The 18,538-nt window shown below is 42.1% G+C and overlaps 1 protein-coding gene and 1 pseudogene across 1 annotated transcript; one reads left to right on the top strand and one right to left on the bottom strand.

Moving 5' to 3' along the window:
* The first annotated feature begins 830 nt into the window (after positions 1-830).
* Positions 831-8,669, top strand: LOC113887954 (annotated as a pseudogene).
* A 6,972-nt stretch (positions 8,670-15,641) lies between these two features.
* LOC113887953 (melanoma-associated antigen B5-like) lies at positions 15,642-16,344 on the bottom strand. Its single transcript, XM_027535337.1, is given in 3 exon segments — positions 15,642-15,734; positions 15,737-15,858; positions 15,861-16,344. Coding segments are annotated over 3 exon segments (699 nt in total).
* Positions 16,345-18,538: the final 2,194 nt, after the last annotated feature.

Here is an 18,538-nt window from a genome sequence, read left to right as displayed (position 1 = left end):
CCAGATGCTGACCAGTTGCTTTCTGACCAAGTCACGCTGGGTAAGGGGTTAGGCGTGGCCACCAATCTGGGGTGTGGAGACACTCAGTCCCCCCGCGGGTCCCTTCTTCACTCCACAGAATCCTGGACTTCCCTCTACTGAACAGAGCCAGGGTCCAGCAACCCTGCACCCAGATCCACCAGCCCTGGACCCAGGTTATGTCCCGAGAACCCTCGTGCATAGCTGATGGACATTGGACCTAAGAGCCAGGTCCGAGCCTCTGGGCGTAGAGCAGGTTCCGGGTTGCTGGGGTGCTACAAACTCCCCTCTTTTCGAATGGAAAATGTGTTGGGGGTGACAGGGCATATCTTTGTACCTATCCAGTGCACTTGTAACTCATGTCACTTCCAACTTGGACCCCTGATGAGACCTCGGACTCCTCCCTCTGGTCACAGCTACAGTAGCTGTCAAAGATAGCAGCCCTCTCAAAGATGGCCTGGCACCCCAGCATGGATGGGGGCCGTCACTTCCTATCATGCACATCTGGGCTCCAGGAGGACAGCAGGGGTGGGGCCTGGGTGGGCGGGGTTCGGGGGGAGTTTCCGGCAAGATGGGGGATGTGGTCCCTGCTTCGACTCATAGTGGATTCTTGGATGTCCCTGCTGATCTCAGTCAACTGGCCTCACTCCTTACCTCTCACTTCTCTCAGTAAACCAAGCAGGAAGTATTTGGGAGCCTGAGGCAACAGCCTTCCTGGAGCTGCTGACACAGACAGTAAGGGCACTCTGGGGCTCCTTCTTGTGTGCTGAGTGATCCTCTCTGTCCTCTATCCCTGTCTTCCTCCGACCATAATGCTGCATTACGTCCCATCTGCTGACCTGAGGGCAAGACCTCACCTGGAAGATGTCAAATCCACAGACGCCTGGTGAGAAGTGCACCGGCATCTCATCTGGACGCTTCTGCCTAAGACTTCTTGGAACTGGCTGCTGCAGTTAAGATAAGTGAGAGGGAAGGATGGGAGAATGCCTTCTGTGGTGTGGAAACCCCTCACACTCACTCATGATCTTCATATTGACTGCCGGCAGAGCCTGGAAACCCTTCCCTTTCTGGTATAAAACCACCCCTGTCACACAACCCCAGCAGAGAAAGTGAAGGGGCTCCTTAGCCTGACGGTTCTCACTGTGGGCTCTTAGTCGACTGCAGGGGCATTGCTTGAAAGTTCTGAGATGAATTTCGGTCCTTTTGTACAATTACTGTGATACAACCTTTTCTCTTTTAGTCCATGTGTGGCAGTCTCTTAAGCTGATTATTTACAAGGGCCAGTTGTCATCCACTAACAAAGTTTCTGCTGGTTATTGCATGACTTCTGGGCCATACTGCCATGACCATCCCAAACTTTGGTGCCCCATGATCCTGGCATGGGGCTCTGAGATGCTGCCTCAGGTTCCTTCAGTGAAGCAGTAGAGGTTCATGGTCCCATGGCCCAGTGGAAGAATCAACCACTCTAGTTTAAAGCCTTTTCCAGCTGATCCTGTTGTCTGTTTCCTTTGTGGCCTGCACACCTGTGTCAGCCTCAGAGTACTCCCCGACCTGGGCACTCACAGGGTCTAGTTCAATGAAGACTTATTGTTCCTCAGGGATTATTTAGTTTTGTGTTCTTGCTTTTGTTAGTAGTTGTCTTTATTCCTTGTGTTGGGAAGCGTAGTGCAAAATAGCCATAAAAGGAGAAAGTCCTTGGGAAAATGGCAAAGGGCCAGAAGTACTCGGCTTTGCACTGCGGACAGAAAAACATCTCCTGCCTTTGGTTATGCTTGGCGCCAAGAGTTAATAATAAATAGGGATGTTACTTGTGAGAGCGGGTTGTGGGATAAGCCCATGAGTCATTTAGAGTGCGCTGTCCTTGAAATGTTTTTACTGATTATGTGTTATCTCCGCATGTGCTCTGCTTTCCGTATACTTTAAGCTCTTTGTTCCTGCTTCTATAGAAAAGCTTGACTGCAGAAATAAACTTGTCAGTCCTTGCAAGAGACTGTCCGAGTGTCATTCTTTCTGGTTCGTCGCTTCCAAGTCCCGGGGAAAAAATCCCCAACAAGTGGCGCCACAAACAGGGACTTGAGAGGAAGGCTGAACAAAGCGACGAGCCGCTGCAGAAAGAGGTAAGCAGGATGGGACAACATAGCAGTAAAATTCCTTTCATTTCTATAATGCATCATTTTTTGAAACAAAACGGTGTTAATGTTTCAAGAGATCAGTTGAACAACTGCTATCATATTTTACTGGAACAATTCATGGTTCCCAGAAAAAGGGACACTCAATATAGACATATAGAAAAGGGTTAAAAATAATGTTTTGCGAGCATATCAGCAAGGGTTACCTGGTCACTCATACGGGCTGTCATAGAACAAATTGAAGGACATAACATTGATTTGGAAGTAAAACCTATTCAATCTTTACATGAATATGAGCTTAAGGAACAAGATACGCAAGGTCCTTTGAAATATAAGAATGTTATGCTCAATCAGACACAATCCTTAGAAAAACAACTTAGAGACATATATATACAGGATATGTCTAACTGAAACCACTTAGAACAGAGGTCATTTCATTCAACAGACAGCCCAAATCTAAGGTTTTTCCTTCTGCTCCGCCTGTAACAGCAGTTGCTAACTTTGCTCGTACTAATCATTTCACTCCTCCTAGGGAGATGCCTGCTTGCACTTTCGCTTTCCCAATGCAATTTAATCAACCTGCCCAAGGCCAAAATACTTGGGCTAATCTACATTTTGGCATGTTTTCTAGCTTTAAGAAAGCATGCACTCTGTATGGACCTACTTCTCCTTACTGTATAGAATTTCTCAGAGGGTGGGCTGACCGTTGGATGCCATATAATTTTTTTTCAAGTAACAAAGATGGTTTTAAGTCCTCAACAATTACTGCAATGGCAAATGTGGGTTAATGATGAGGCCCGACAGCTGATGATTGACAAGCAATCTCATAGTAACCCTGCCAATTTAACCTATGATATACTCACTGGAACAAGAGCCATGGCTGATATGATTGCACAGATAGCTAATATTACCCCTTAGATGTTATATTTCATTAAAGAAACTGCCTACAAGGCATAAGCAAAGATTGATAGCACTAACTCTGATGGTTCATTTGTTAAGATTATTCAAGGACATGAAGAGGAATATTCTCAATTTATAGGAAAATTAAAGGATGCAATTGAGAAATCTGTTAAGGATGTGACTTTACAAAATATTATTTTAAAACAACTTGCTTTTGAAAATGCTAATGAGGAATGTAAATCCATGCTTAGACCAGTTCAAGAGACTGGCTCTCTTATGGAATATTCGAAAGCATATAAGGATATCGGATCTATGTCCCATAGAACAAAATTGGTGGCATTAGAAACCTTTAATGTACAAAAGGCTGCTAATGCCAAATGTTTTAACTGTGGGAAGCCCAGCCATATGAAAAAACAATGCCACATGCCAACACAGGCCAGAAAAAATAATACTACTTCTAATAAGAACAGACCCCCAGGAGTATGTCCAAGATGTAAAAGGGGGTTCCATTGGCTGAATGAATGTCATTCTAAATTTGATAAGGATGGAAACACCTTGAACCCCGATGCACAACAAAAACAACAGGGAAAATAATAATGGGGCCATCCTCTAGCCCCACTACAAAAGGAGAACCTAATGTTATAATGCTGCAAGCAGCTACATCTAAGAGTGCTTGCATTGATATACCTAGTCCTTATGATATGGAACTAATAGAATTATACAACCCCCACCAAATTCCCACTGGATATTATGACCCAATTCCACCCGGAACAATGGGACTGATTTTGGGATGTAGTAGCTGCACAATGAGAGGTTTAATGGTATTGACCAATGTTATGAACGAAAATTATGAAAGGGAAATACATATTATGGTAAATGTTGTGAAAATGGGAAATGTATACTTACAAAAAAGGGAACATTTTGTACAATTATTACTTTTACCATATGTCGAGCCAATGAAAGCATCTGATAAAGTTCGACAAGGAGGCTTTGGCAATACCAACCTTACTGCTGCACTATCCACCTTATTAAAGGAACATCGGAAACACATGCTTACTTTACGCATACGGGGAAAAAATTTCACAGGTATGTTAGATACCGGAGCTAACATTTCAATCATTAGAGCTGCAGAATGGCCCCTCGATTGGGGTAAGGTTATGGCTCCTTCTAGACTATTAGGAGTAAATAAAGCTGATGCCACACAAACTTTTGTCAGTGCATCCTATTTACAAGTGTATGGCCCTGATCAAATTGTAGCTTATCTTAAACCATATATTACTAATATCCCAGTCAATTTATGGGGATAAGATTTTCTTGAACAAACGAAAGCCACAATTTCTTTAAATGAACCTTTTAATGGGGGCCATTGAGTTAACAATGCTGCCCCTCGATTGGGAATCTGATACCCCAATATGGACACCTCAATGGCCCCTAACTAAAGAAAAATTGGCAGCTCTTATGCAATTAGTTAATGAACAATTACAAAAAGCTCATATAGGACCTTCATTTTTCCTGTGGAATTCCCCTATTTTTGTAATAAAAAAGAAATCAGGAAAATGAATGTTGATAGATTTAAGAAATGTTAATAATACCATGTTACCTATGGGGCCCTTACAACCCAGATTGCCCTCCCTGTCTATGGTACCAAAAGGATGGTCTATAGTTATTATTGACTTACAAGACTGCTTTTTTACTATACCTTTGCACCCTAAAGATAGAAAACATTTTGCCTTTTCAGTTCCTTCTATAAATCACATGGCTCCTGTTAAAAGATTCCAATGGAAGGTGCTACCTCAGGGAATGATGAACTCCCCTACCATTTGCCAATATCTCATATCTGTTTTATTACAACCCATTAGAGATAAGTATCCTACTGCGTTTATAATTCATTACATGGATGATATACTTCTTTCTATGGAATCTGAATTCTATTTGCAACAGTTATATAATGAAGTTACTACTACTTTTCAAAATCATGGCCTGCTTGTAGCACCAGATAAAATTCAGTGGAAAGCACCCTTTAATTATTTAGGACATGTTATAGAAGAATCTAAAATCAAACCTCAAAAAACTCAAATTTCTGTGCAGTCTCTACGCATGCTGAATGATTTTCAAAAATTGCTAGGAGATATTAATTGGCTGTGGCCATCTGTCAGCATCCCCACCTATGCCTTACAAAATCTATTTAAAATTTTAAAGGGATCCCCCAACCCTAATAGCCCTAGGCAGCTAACAAAAGAGGCCAAAGAAGAACTGGCCTTAATGGAGAAACACATTCAACAATCTTTTTCAACTCGGCTAGATTATGATCATCCAGTTTCTTTAGATATATTCCCCACTGAACATTCACCCACTGCAATTATAGCTCAACATAGCCCAATAGAATGGGTATATTTACACACTAAACAGTCTAAAAAAAAATTGTAGCATATATTGAGAAAATAGGGCACTTAATTATGTCAGGAAGAAGCCATGTACAAACTTTGACTGGATTTGATCCATATGCAATACACGTTCCCTTGACAAAAAAGGAATTACAAATTGCCTTACAGTATAACCTGACCATGCAAATGGCATTGAGTGATTTTCAGAATGTTATCTCATTTCATTTACCGAAAGGAAAATTATAGGACTTTCTACAATGTACTAAATTCATTGTAACTAATATCATTGCATCCCAGCCTATTATCAATGCACACACCTATTTCATTGATGGCAACAAGAAAGGCATAGCAGGGATTGTCAGCCCTGATACCAAAGAGAAATTACCCAGTACCTACTCTTCAGAACAAAGAGTTGAATTATATGCTTTATATGCTCTTTTGTCGCTTCAACCATTATCCTTCAACGTATATACTGATTCCAAATACCTTGCTTCCCTTTTTCCTGATTTTGTTACCGCCTTTTCATACAACCTAGATGAAGAATTATATAGTCTCTTTTCACAGACTCAAGCTTTAATTCGCTCATGTACAGAACCTTTCTTTATTGCACATATACGTGCTCATTCAGGTTTACCTGGCCCTCTGATCACAAGAAATGATGCTGTTGACAGGCTCATAGCTCCCATTTTTACAACTGCCAATGATGAACATGCTAATCTTCATACCACTGCTAACAGATTGCACTCTAAATACCATATTCCTCTCACTGAAACACGGCATATTATTAAAACCTGTGACGTCTGCGCCCCTCTGCACTTACAAACTACGATTTCAGGAGTTAATCTCCAGGGGCAACAACCTAATTCCCTTTAGCAATCTGACTTCACTCACTGCTCCTTAAAGAAAATTTTCTTTACTTTTTGCCTCAATAGATACATTTTCCAACTTTATCTGGACAGTACCTGGTCTCTTGAGAATCCAGTAAACACGCCATTTCCGCATTCTTACTCACCTTCCCCATTATGGGGATTCCTTCTGTCTTGAAAACAGACAATGGACCTGCATTCACCTCACATTCGTTTCGTTCATTTTTATCAGAATGGAACATAACACACATTACAGGAATACCCTATAATCCTCAGGATCAAGCCATTATTGAAAGAGCCCACCGCACCCTAAAAACTCATTTATTAAAACAGAAAGGGGGAATATAGAAGAGGAGATACACTTCTTATCCCATGAACCCTCAAGTACTATTATCTTTAACTCTTTATTCCCTGAATTTTTTAAACTTAACAAAAAATAACTCTGATACTCGTGCAGATAGACATTTTGCAGAAGACAAAAACAGCAAATTAGAAATCAATACACCAATATGGTATAAGCAATTTAATCAGTGGCTGCCAGGAATCTTACGAATCCTAGGCAAGGGTTATGGTTTTGTCATTGCAGATGGAGAGGAAATCTGGATTCCCCTTCGCCATGTCCACTACCGAGAAGGACCCCAAGACCGGACTCCTTCGGGAAGTGACGAAGTTGACGCGAAGGGTCTCGTCAATGACCCTGGAGGAGCCAATGAGGAAACGCCATCGTCTGAATCCTTACCTGACATGGGCTCAAGTGAAAACATGACTCGTTAGGCTGAGCAGACACTGAAGAGTACTGGAACTCCTATGACTCCAGATAAGCTGTTTCTGGCAGTGTAAACTGTTCTAAAGAGCAGGAGGAACATCATAATTGCTCCTGGTTTAATAGATCAAGCTTTGGAAGCTTTCATAAATCTAAGACAAGTTTCTGGACTGATAAGGACATATTGCTGAATTGGTATAATGGGGGCTTATCACCCCCATGACCCAGGATTGTTGTCCCCATTGTGGGGCCAAAGCAATGGCACACTTGGAAAATTCCAGCAGCTTTAGAGCACTTTGCTAATGTTTATGGGACTATGGGTGTGTTTCGTCCTTCTAATTATACCTTCCTATACAATAGTACTGGCTATATTCAATCGTGTGTTCACCTTCCGTACTTGTTTATTGTAGGGCATTTTGATATTGACTTATCGGCCAAGATTGTCAATTGTACTGCATGTGCATTGTATACCTGCCTTAATCACACCATTTCATATCACAATGCTAGCATTGCGCTAGTTAAACAAAGATCTGAGTTAATGGCTTCCTGTAAACTTACCTGAGCCTTGGACTGATTCTGTATTTCTTTCTGTACTGTTGAAAACTGGGTTTAGGCGATCTAAGCACATCCTTGGGTGGATTATTGCAGGCATCTTAAGCCTTATCTCCATTGTGACTGTAGGAACTTTGTCTGGTATGGCTTTACATAATTCTATACAAAATCATGATTTTATCACTGCTTGGCACAAAGACTCTCATGATCTGTGGACTCGACAAGCTCAAATAGATCAGCAATTACAAACACGAATTAATGAGTTACAAATTGTGGTTATCTACTTAGGAGATCAAATGCAGCAACTGACTTTCCAAACATGTATATGCTGTCACTGGAATTTTACTTCTTTTTGTCTGACTAACATGCCCTATAATAACACTGAATATCCTTGGAATAAGGTTAAGGTGCATTTGCACGATCTTGCAAATAACTCAAGTTTAGACATCAATTTGTTGAAACAACAAGTTGCTAATTTTCAAGTTAGGGTACCTAGGGAATTGTATAGTACTCAATTCTATGATGCTTTAACCAAAACCCTATTGTTTCTAGACCCTAAAGCTTGGCTTTCAGGAAGCAATATTTTTATATATGTATTAATCACCCTGCTCTTTTTGTCATTGATTATAGGATACAGAAGTCTCTACTCAAGACTCCATGCCTCCCACAATGGAGTCCAACTAGCAGCCGCCGTGCTTAATTTAAAAACAAAAGGAGGATATGTTGGGAAGGTAGTGCAAAATAGCCATAAAAGGAGAAAGTCCGTGGGAAAATGCCAAAGGGCCAGAAGTACCCGGCTTTGCACTGCGGACAGAAAAACATCTCCTGCCTTTGGTTATGCTCGGCGCCAAGAGTTAATAATAAATAGGGATGTTACTTGTGAGAGCGGGTTGTGGGATAAGCCCATGAGTCATTTAGAGCGCGCTGTCCTTGAAATGTTTTTACTGATTATGTGTTAACTCTGCATGTGCTCTGCTGGCCGTATACTTTAAGCTCTTTGTTCCTGCTTCTATAGAAAAGCTTGACTGCAGAAATAAACTTGTCAGTCCTTGCAAGAGACTGTCCGAGTGTCATTCTTTCAGGCTCGTCGCTTCCAAGTCCTGGGGAAAAAAATCCCCAACAGCTTGTATAAGTTTTCCATGGTTTGTTCTGGGTACAGGAAACAGCCGCCCATGTGTGACTGTGGTCTCAGCTACTCTGGATGTGGTACTCAATCTGTAAAGGATTTAAGGAAAATCGACCGTCTTACAATATGTCCTCAGGAATACACATAACATACTATTCTGTTTGAGACTTCTTTTTCCTAAGGTGCTCAGGAAATTCTTCTTGTTGCCTTCATGTAGACTGCATACATTTTTCTAAGGTTTCATTGTAACTACATTTTTCTTATTGTTGCTTTCGTTTATCGTGTGTTTTCTATTACATGGTTTGAGTATTGTTGATTCTTCCAGACCAGTCTCTTGATTTTGCTGTGTTGCTCATTTTATGCCAGATTTCTGAAGTTAGTTATCTGTGTCAATGTTTTCTGTGTCTAAATTTCCTAAGAATTTTAATTCGAGGATCAAATTCTTCCTGTGATATTTTGTTTTTCATTATTGCTGACTTTTATTCATTTTGCATTGGTGCATGTAACTCTGTACTGGCTATGTGTTCTTATCCATAATTTTTTCTAGTTTTTAAATTAGTAGACTTTTAAAAAGTTGTTTTTATCGACAGATCCTTGCTTTATAATGGTGTGTTGTTTCTGCTATACAACAGGATGAATCAGCGCTACGTATACATATTCCTCCTGCCTGATGAGACTTCCTCCCACCCCCTCATCTCACCCCTCTAGGCTGTCACACAGCACCAAGCTGAGCTCCCTGTATTATATAGCAATTTCCCACCAGCTATCTTTTGTACACATGGGACTCGATATTTGTCAGTGGCACGCTCTCAATTTCTCCTACACAAGCCTTCTTTGCTGTGTCCACAGGTCCATTCTCCACATCTGTGTCACTATTCCTGCCCTTCAAATAGGTTTGTGAGTACCATTCCTACTTTCCACGTATATGTGTTAATGTACGTAACTTTTCTGTTTCTCACTTACTTTGGTCCATAAACAGGCTCTAGGTGCATCCACCTCAATACAAGTGACTTAAATTAGTTCCTTTTTATGGCTAATATTCCATTATATGTGGCTACCACAACTTCGTTATCCAGTCATCGGTCAGTTGAAGTCTACTTTGCTTCCATGTCTTGTCTCTTGTAAGCAGTGCTGCAATGAACACTGGATACAGGTGTCTTTTCAATGATTCTTTTCTCAGTGTATATGCCTAGTGTTTCTATTGCTGGGTCATATGGTAGTTTTAATCCCAGTTTTAAAGGAATCTCCCCAGTGTTCTCCATAGTGGCTATATCAATTTCCATTCCCACCTTTTCTCTAACCTCTCCCCAGGATTTACTGCTTGTACAATTTTTGATGATGGCCATTCTGACCTGTATGAGGTGCCACCTCATTGTAATTTTGATGTGCATTTCTCTCATGATGAGCGATGTAGCTCCTCTTTTCATGTGTTTATGAGTTTGTTGCCCCTCTGTATTTCTTTTTTAAAAGAACAGATTTAGGATTGGAGAAAATTCAGCAGATAGAACTGAGAGGTCTCATACAGCCACTCTCTTCCTCCACTTGGTATCTTCTATTATTAACATCTTGTATTGGTTCAATGGATACAAGTTCGTTTTTTACAATTGACCAACTAATGTCAATATGTTATTATTAACTATTGTCCATTGTTTACAATACACTTTACTTTTTGTGTTTTGCAGTTCTTTAGTGTTTGACAGATGCATGATAGGATCAACTCAGCCAACACGGTGTCGTGCAGAGGAGTGTGAATGCCCTATGGATCTCCCATGCTGCATCTGTTCATCCCTCAAAACCTCACTTGGAAGCCCTGACAACTACTGAACGTTTTACTCTTTCTAAAGATTTGAATTTTCCAGACTGTAACATTGATGGAATCATACAGTATGTAGGCTTTTTGTACTAGCTCCTTCTGCTAATCAATATAAATTTAATTTTCTCTATAACTTGTCATGGTTTGAAATGTTTTCTTCCAGGACTGAATACCATTCCATGTAGCTTACCATAGTTTGTTTACCCACTCGTGTACTGAAGGTCATCTTTGGTGATTTGAGTTTTTGGCAGCTATGTCTTATTCTGCTATTAAAATTTGGTTGAAGGTTTTTGGATGGGCTTAAGGTTTTGGCTCTTTTGAGTAAATACCTTAACGTTCATTTGCTAGATCATATGAAAAGACTATATTTAGCTGAAAAGAATTTGCCAGACAGTTTCCAAAGTATCAGTATCACTGCCTTCCCTTAAGCAATGAATTCATTTCCAGTAGTTTGCCTGTTTCCTCTTCATTGATTTGGACTTCTTGTTTCCAGTTTGTTCCTTCATTTGTGTTGTATTTCTTTTCCTTTTTCATTATTATTATTTTAGTTATCATGTTTGAGGTCTCCTTTTCCCAGGCTTCAAGGTTGAATTCTTTCTTCCTTTTTGTTTCTGCCCTCTAAGGCTTCTGTAAACTTCTTATAGAATGAGATTTGTGCTGAGTTTTTGTTTGTTTGTTTGTTTGCTTTTTCCTCTGATGGGCAAGGCTGAGTAAGGTGGTAATACTGTCTGCTGATGATCGGGTTTGTATTTTTGTTTTCTTTGTGGTTTAGATGGGACATCCTGCACAGGGTGCTATCAGTAGTTTGGTGATGCCAGGTCTTGTATTCCAGTGGTTTCCTTTGTGTCAGTTCTCACTATTTGATATCCTAGGGTTAGTTCTCTGGTAGCCTAGGATCTTGGAGCCAGTGGACCCACTGTAAAGGCTCAGGGCTTGACCTTGAGTTTTGTGTGAGTCTATACATTCTTTTCTGCTGGTCATGTACTCCTGTCCACTCTCAGCTGGTATTCTGCATGCACTTCTGTGTCTGAAGGTGTATTCCTGATGTATCCTTGGAGAGAGACGTATTCCACGTCCAGCAAACCTCTTGCCATCTTTTTCCTCCTGGGCAAGATTCGTGAGAGTCCCTTGGACTGCAAGGAGATCTAACCAGTCAATTCTAAAGCATATCACTCCTGAATATTCATTGGAAGGGCTGATGCTAAAGCTGAAGCTCCAGTATTTTGGCGACCTGATGTGAAGAACTGACTCATTGGAAAAGATCCCAATGCTGGGAAAGATTGAAGGCAGGAAGAGAAGGGGATGAGAGAGGATGAAATGGTTGGCATCATCTACTCAGTGGACATGAGTTTGAGCAAGCTCTGGGAATAGGTGATGCTCAGGGAAGCCTGGTGTGCTGCAGTCCATGGGGATGCAAAGAGTTGACCTCACGACCGAGAGACTGAACAGAACAGATGAGTCATCAAAATATTCTTGTCATTCCTATATTTTCTGTATGAGTTGAAGCCTTCCCTTGCTGCAAGGCTGATTCCCTTACGGTGGCAAAGAAGGTGTGATCCAGGCACATATTTCCCTGGGCAAATTATACGAGCTTTAACCAAAACCTTGCAGGCTTCTTGAAATTATCATTGTCCCTATGAGCCACAAACTTCAGGGAGGATTGACAGAAACAGTACAAAAACTGGACTCTGGCAATATAAGAATTAGGAACATGGGGCTTAATGAATTACAAATATGATGATAATTTTCCTGATTTTTGTGAAAGAATACTGTCTTTTAAAAATCTTTCATTTTCTACATATAAGGAAATTTTTTAACACAGCAAATTGATAAATTGTACCTTTGTTATTAGAATTGAAACTTTAATTTTTCTCACCCTACCATATCACTCCAGAAATTAAAAACTCTCAGTGTTTTTATTTTCTTAGGAAAATTGTTATTTTTCAAAAGTTCAGTGAGAATCTGTTCTTATAGTGGGACACAAGTGGAAACATTGATTACACTACAGAGACTTTGACTGGAATGTCATATTTGACAGACACAGGTAGCCTTGGATATGACCAGATAACTTGAGGAAACTAAGGTTAACCATAGGGAGCCATAAAATCCCGTTGGAAAAACAGCCTGCGACCTTGCTGATAGAATTCCCATCAGCCTTACCAGGTGAGTAAGGAAGATCACTTCTGGCAGGCACAGGAACTTTAGGATGTTTTGGGGACTTCAGGAAGAGAGGAATTCATCCAGATCTCTAGGTTTGACAACAAGTCTTTGCTATGGCTTCTTCCTAGCCTCTGCTACTAAGTCACTTCAGTGGTGTCTGACTCTGTGCGACAATAAAAGGCAGCCCACCAGGTTCCCCCGTCCCTGGGATTCTCCAGGCAAGAACACTGGAGTGGGTTGCCATTTCCTTCTCCAACGCGTGACAGTGAAAAGTGAAAGTGAAGTCGCTCAGTCGTGACCAACTCTTCCCGACCCCATGGACTGTAGCCTACCAGGCTCCTCCGTCCATGGGATTCTCCAGGCAAGAGCACTGGAGTGGTGTACCATCGCCTTCTCCGCTTCCTAGCCTCAAGAGGCTATTAAAATTTCCTTCTGGAGACTCTTTATGAACCGTTCCAGTGAAGCAGATTTAAAAGCGCCTATTGGCAAATTGTTATTCTTATTGTACTTAGATAAATAATCAGGCCGAGTTTATTGAATTTAGACTTCCTTTGCAAACAAATTAGGTCTTAGTTTCCCTGTCTTCGGTAGAAATGAGGGAGGTGATAGACAGAAAAAATTGGTGCAATAGAAAGTGTACTACACATGTGTGGGTATTAGGTTCTAGTGGTATTACGTTTCCTTGAAGTTTTATTATTTACCTGCAAACTAGGTTGGATCCTGAATTTTTCTAGTGTCCACCCATATCTAGCTGCAACTTTCTTACTAAAATTCCCAATTTCTCCCATCCTTTTGATGTCTCTGTGGGAAGACAGTAAGCTCCAAGTGATATACCTCTGCCATCTTGATCTGCTCCCTCTCCCATTCTTTTGACTTGAATCACTGAGAAGTAACATTGCCATTTTCCTGAAGTCCTGCATCGTGAAGCTAGATAACTTGATGCAAAGATCAGAGAAATTGGCGCAACAACTTATGTTCAAATAGACTTCATGCCTGTTGCTGTACGAGCCACTCAGAAAGTTAACCTGATCACCCAGAGATATTGCTAACTGTGATAGAGACATTCAAACTGCAATAGTTGCTTTGATCCTGACACCTAGAAAACTTCTTGACTGACTACCGGGCTCAGAAACTGGTTTATAACCAGCTCCAATCATTAACGTCTGCTTTTCTTTTGTTTCCATAGAAATGCCTCTTATTAACAACTACCTGATACCGCATCCACCCTAGACCTAGCTTTGGGAGCCCACCTGCATCACCACCTATTGAAATGAGATACCACTCTTCAAATGAACTGACCTGTTCTCAGAATGATGCAACTGCTGCCATGAAATGGAAGACTCCACTAATCCATTCTCTCTCTCCAGAGTGACCAGATCAGCTTTTACCATGTGAGACTTGCAGGCAAGTTTCGGAGGAGGGACCTGTCAAGGCTTAGGGCACTCTGCCCCCAAATATACCACAGTGGCATATTAATTATTTTGAATTCAAGGTATTTAAGAAACAGCCAACAGAGGAGGGACATGCAGCCATCCCCCGATTTCTGCCTCCCTGAGAGCAGGAAATGCATCTCATATGAAGGATGTACTGCCTGCATCTGGAGGCAGAGGGAAACCCTTCTAACCAGAAGTAGGCAGTTCAAGCAGAGAAGCCTGTATACACAAACCTTTTTAAGTCTTTCATTTACTACTCTGGGTACAGATTCTGTTTAGATTCCTTACTAGTTGAGTACCTAAAACCTAAGTTGATTTGTCCTGTCGATTCCTCACAAATTGTTTTGTTATCTACAAAAAAAAAAGCTGCCTGCTTTGCCTACTTCTTAGGTCCCATTTATATGACACTTCTTGTGCACATGAATTGCAACTTGTCTCTTTTTCTCCTGTTACTCTGTCTTGTGTCAAGTTTACTAGTAGTCTAACCAGAAGAATTCAAAATGGGAAAAGGGAGGAATGTCCTTCTTCCCTAAACACCTCAAGGGAGTTCACCCTTACATCTCAGAAACTCCCTGGAGACGATGTGCGTAGAATACCAGTCTGTGCACTGGAATCTCCTGCATTGAGATAAAAGCAGGGACACCGTAGATTTCTGTCTGTTAGGGGCCAAATTGTGTCCCCTCAACAAATGCATATTGAAGGCATAACTCAGAGTACTTCAGAATGCAACTGTAGTTAGAAATAAGGTCTTTAAAGAGATGGTTGAGTTAAAATGAGGTCATTAGGATGGGCCATAACCCAATGTGTCTATAAGAAGAAATTGAGACACAAAAGGAGGCACCAGGGATATATGCATTCAAAAGGAATGCCAAGTGAAGAGGGTGGCCACCTGGCAGCCAAGGGGAGAGGCCTCAGGGTAAACCAGACCTCCTCTTGGACTTGCAGCCTCTAGAACTCTGAGAAAATAAAATTCCATTGTTTCAGCCACGCATTCTGTGGGGTTTTGTTGTGGAAAGACTAACAAATCAGTACATTAGCCAAGGTAGAGATTTCCTCCTGCATTGTCTTTTTACTTTCCTGTCATTCCTAAAGGCTATCTCAAGATCTTAATTATGTGATTGCAGCTCCTTGTTTCTAAAGTTGTATGGGCATAGGGGAGGTCTTGATCTTAGCCTCACCAGAACTAGCATAGAGCCTTTCAAAGAGCAGATGCTCAAAAAATAAATGAAGACAGTAAGAGGTCTAACTTGTTAAGGTTTAATAGCTCCTGCATTTTTCAGAAAGCATATTGAGGTATAAATTATTTAATTTTACAAAACAGAAGACAGAAAAGATGGAGAACAATCAAGGTTGATCATGTTTTGAAATTTTTTTCATTTTATTTTTTCATTCCATTGTCCCAGCAGTGTTATTGTGGGATTGCTTCCCATTTCGGCAAAAGTCCCTACTTTGATGTCAAATTTTCTTATCTGGATGATTTTTTAAAAGTCTTGGTCTTCAGTAGGGGTGGGAGAAAGTGCTGGACGTGGCCATGGAACATGCCTGGAAGTGACAGTGGTGCCAGGCCTGGCTGGAACTGTGGCTTGAGCTCTATCCTCCTCATCTCGCAAAGCTTCTTCATATTGTGATGAGAAGGCACTGGGGACCGTATCATTGACTTTTGCCAAAAACTCCAAGACTTTCATTTTGCTGGTTTCAGCATGGGCTTGTGGGCCCACAGGAACTCATAACGTGGAGGATCACCGTTGGCAACCTGGCGGTACTCCAGGTACTTCATCGTCACAAAGTCTTTGGTGATGAGCTTCCTGGGCTCTCCGTAGATGAAGTGTTTTCTCCCAGCATATACTCCCATCATATTCAAGAATTTCCAGATGTCTTCCTCAGCGGCACAGTTGCCCTTCACGAAGATCACACCCAGAACTGTCATCAAGAGACTGGTCTTAAGTAAGCCCCTACCATCCCACACTCTCCCATTGTTGGGCAAGTACAGTTTGCTGACAAGGTCATAGGAGTGGATGGTTGAATCAACTTCCTTCAAGTCAACTGCATCGACAGCCTTGCTGTGTTCAGCAGCTCTCTTCAGAATCTCGGCAAATCGGTTATGGTATCTTGGGTGGATAATCTTCAGCATGTTTTCCTTCATGATGGGCTGCTTCATTTTATATTTATGCAGAAGGAACTGTTCCAACAAACTTGTCATGCTATTCAGAGTATCACTGTAGGTAGAAGATGAGATATTGGAGGAACCTGAATCTTCCTCATCTTGACTGATATCTTCTTCATCAGATGTTGTGTCAGAAGTAGTTGAAAAAGTTCTGGTAGTAGATGGGGCTTCCGAAGACCCCTGGGAAGTGCTATTTGACCCAGTAAGTGAGGAGCTCTGTGAATTATCTTCTAAAAGAGAAGAGGTAGAGGGAAGCTCTTCCATTACTCCAGCGGGCTGAACTCCCCTGTGACCTTGGCGCTCATATCGGGCCTGGTGGCATTTCTCACAAATGCAGAGCTTATGATTCTGACCCCGAGGCATGATGCCTGTGCTGGGGACAATGATTAGAAGTGTGAGTAGGAGGGCAGGTGATAAGGGCCCACAGGAAGACGAAGGTTGAGTGTGCAGCCGCAGCAGTGAAATACCACTTTGGTTATCAGGAAGGCTACATTTGTGGTTTTCTTAGGGCACTGTTCTGAAAACCCCCAGGCTTCCTATTCTCCTAATCAGCTGTCCTTTGGGAAACATATTGAAGGAAATTAGTGATCTTTAGGCTTCATCCTGCTACCCCTGCCTCAGGCACGCTGGGGTGACAGAAGGGGCTGGTAGTCTCCTACACAGAGGCATCTGTTATTTCACATTCAAGACCACCACCCAACTAGTGGCCAGTCATAGGACCCATTCCCTCTGCTGTCCTCTAGTTGGCATCACAAATTTCCCTGGGATTTCTGAGAAGTGAAGAGGTCCTCAGCTTATCACCCCAGTCAGTAGTTATCACCCAGTACTGAGTGCTCATTGGGAAGTTTTCTGTCCTGGCCTCTGGAGTCCTCAACACGAATTAAGAGTGCTTTCTTTAGTTCCCCATGGGGCCTGGTGTCCCCATCCCTTTCTTTGAATAGTATTTGCACCTTCATACTAAGGGTTTCACTTCCTACACACCTGATATAAATAAATGTTGGTGGAACTTCAGCTTGATAGCTCTGCCCTGGTTCTTCAAGGGCTACAAGAAACAGGGATGGATTCATTATCAGTTCTTTTTATTGGTAGATGATCCCTCAGTCCTTGCTTTGACCTCTGTTGTGGCCTGAAATTCTACCCTTCCTTCCACTTAGGACCACCACTTCTACTACTATTCCTTCTTACAGTAGGGGAAGCATCTCTGTGAGACCCCTAGGAGAAAGTAAGATTCCCCTCATCCGTCCATACCCATCCTTGGTCTTCTGAGGTGCAGAGGATGAGATGAATCATATGGTTATGGGCTGTGTGGTTCCCTTCGTCTTCAGGGTATTCAGTTGGTTTGTGGAAAACCTGGAAATATTCCGACTGCTGGCCCTAGGCTATACCCCTTGGACCATGTCCCAACCCCCCTTGTGACATCACAGAGGGAAATGGGCATGTCATGTCAACAATGAGCAGGTATCCCAGGGATGCCAGGAAGGGCAGGGTTCTGTGTGGTTTCCTCAGAGTTCTGAGATCAGGGGGTTGTGTAAGTCCAAAGCTGAACTCCTGGGAGCATTTGGGGCTCATTTCTCTGATTACATAAGGGAGCTCTCCTGAGACTAAGGTCTTCACTCCCTGTGGTGCCAGAGAGGGAAAGTCTGGGAATCCCACATGAGGCTACTCTTACCTGTGCCTTCAGGGATGACATCAGGATTCAGGCTTCTTGGGGCCCTCTGTATTCAGTGTAAGGGTATGCCCTCACTCAGGTGCCTCACCGTGACTCCTAGAGGACTCTGAATTTCCTCTTTCAACCTAAGGTGACCCATGTAGACCAAAGACCATGTCCTTGCAAGCCCTGAAAAGAAGTGAGCGAATGTGCAGCCTGGCAGCCCTGTCTTGGCCTTCTGAGAGCCGACACAGGCCAGTCTCTCTGTGACTTCAGTTCCTCATTCATCTGTCTTTACCTTGACTCCTGTCTCTTCTATGAAAGAGTTCTTGGGAAAAGCCACATCTTAAAAAGTCTTAAGTCTGCCTGCAACAAATCTCACAGAGAATGGGCTGAGTCCCAGGAGTGATAGGGAAGCTACAGTCCGGGAGGGGCCCCAGCATAGGTGGTGTGCTATCAGAGAAAACACGCTGATCTCTTCCTTCTCTTCACTGACCAGACATAGCCTCTTGTAGAACCTTCACTCTTAACAGATTTACTCTCTGAAAGGAAGGAGCTGAATTAAATGATTTTCTGCACCCC

Source organism: Bos indicus x Bos taurus, chromosome X (assembly GCF_003369695.1).
Source record: "Bos indicus x Bos taurus breed Angus x Brahman F1 hybrid chromosome X, Bos_hybrid_MaternalHap_v2.0, whole genome shotgun sequence".
NCBI lineage: Eukaryota > Metazoa > Chordata > Mammalia > Artiodactyla > Bovidae > Bos > Bos indicus x Bos taurus.
The sequence above is the reverse complement of the archived record's forward strand: the minus strand, read 5'-3'. Positions and strand labels throughout refer to the sequence as shown.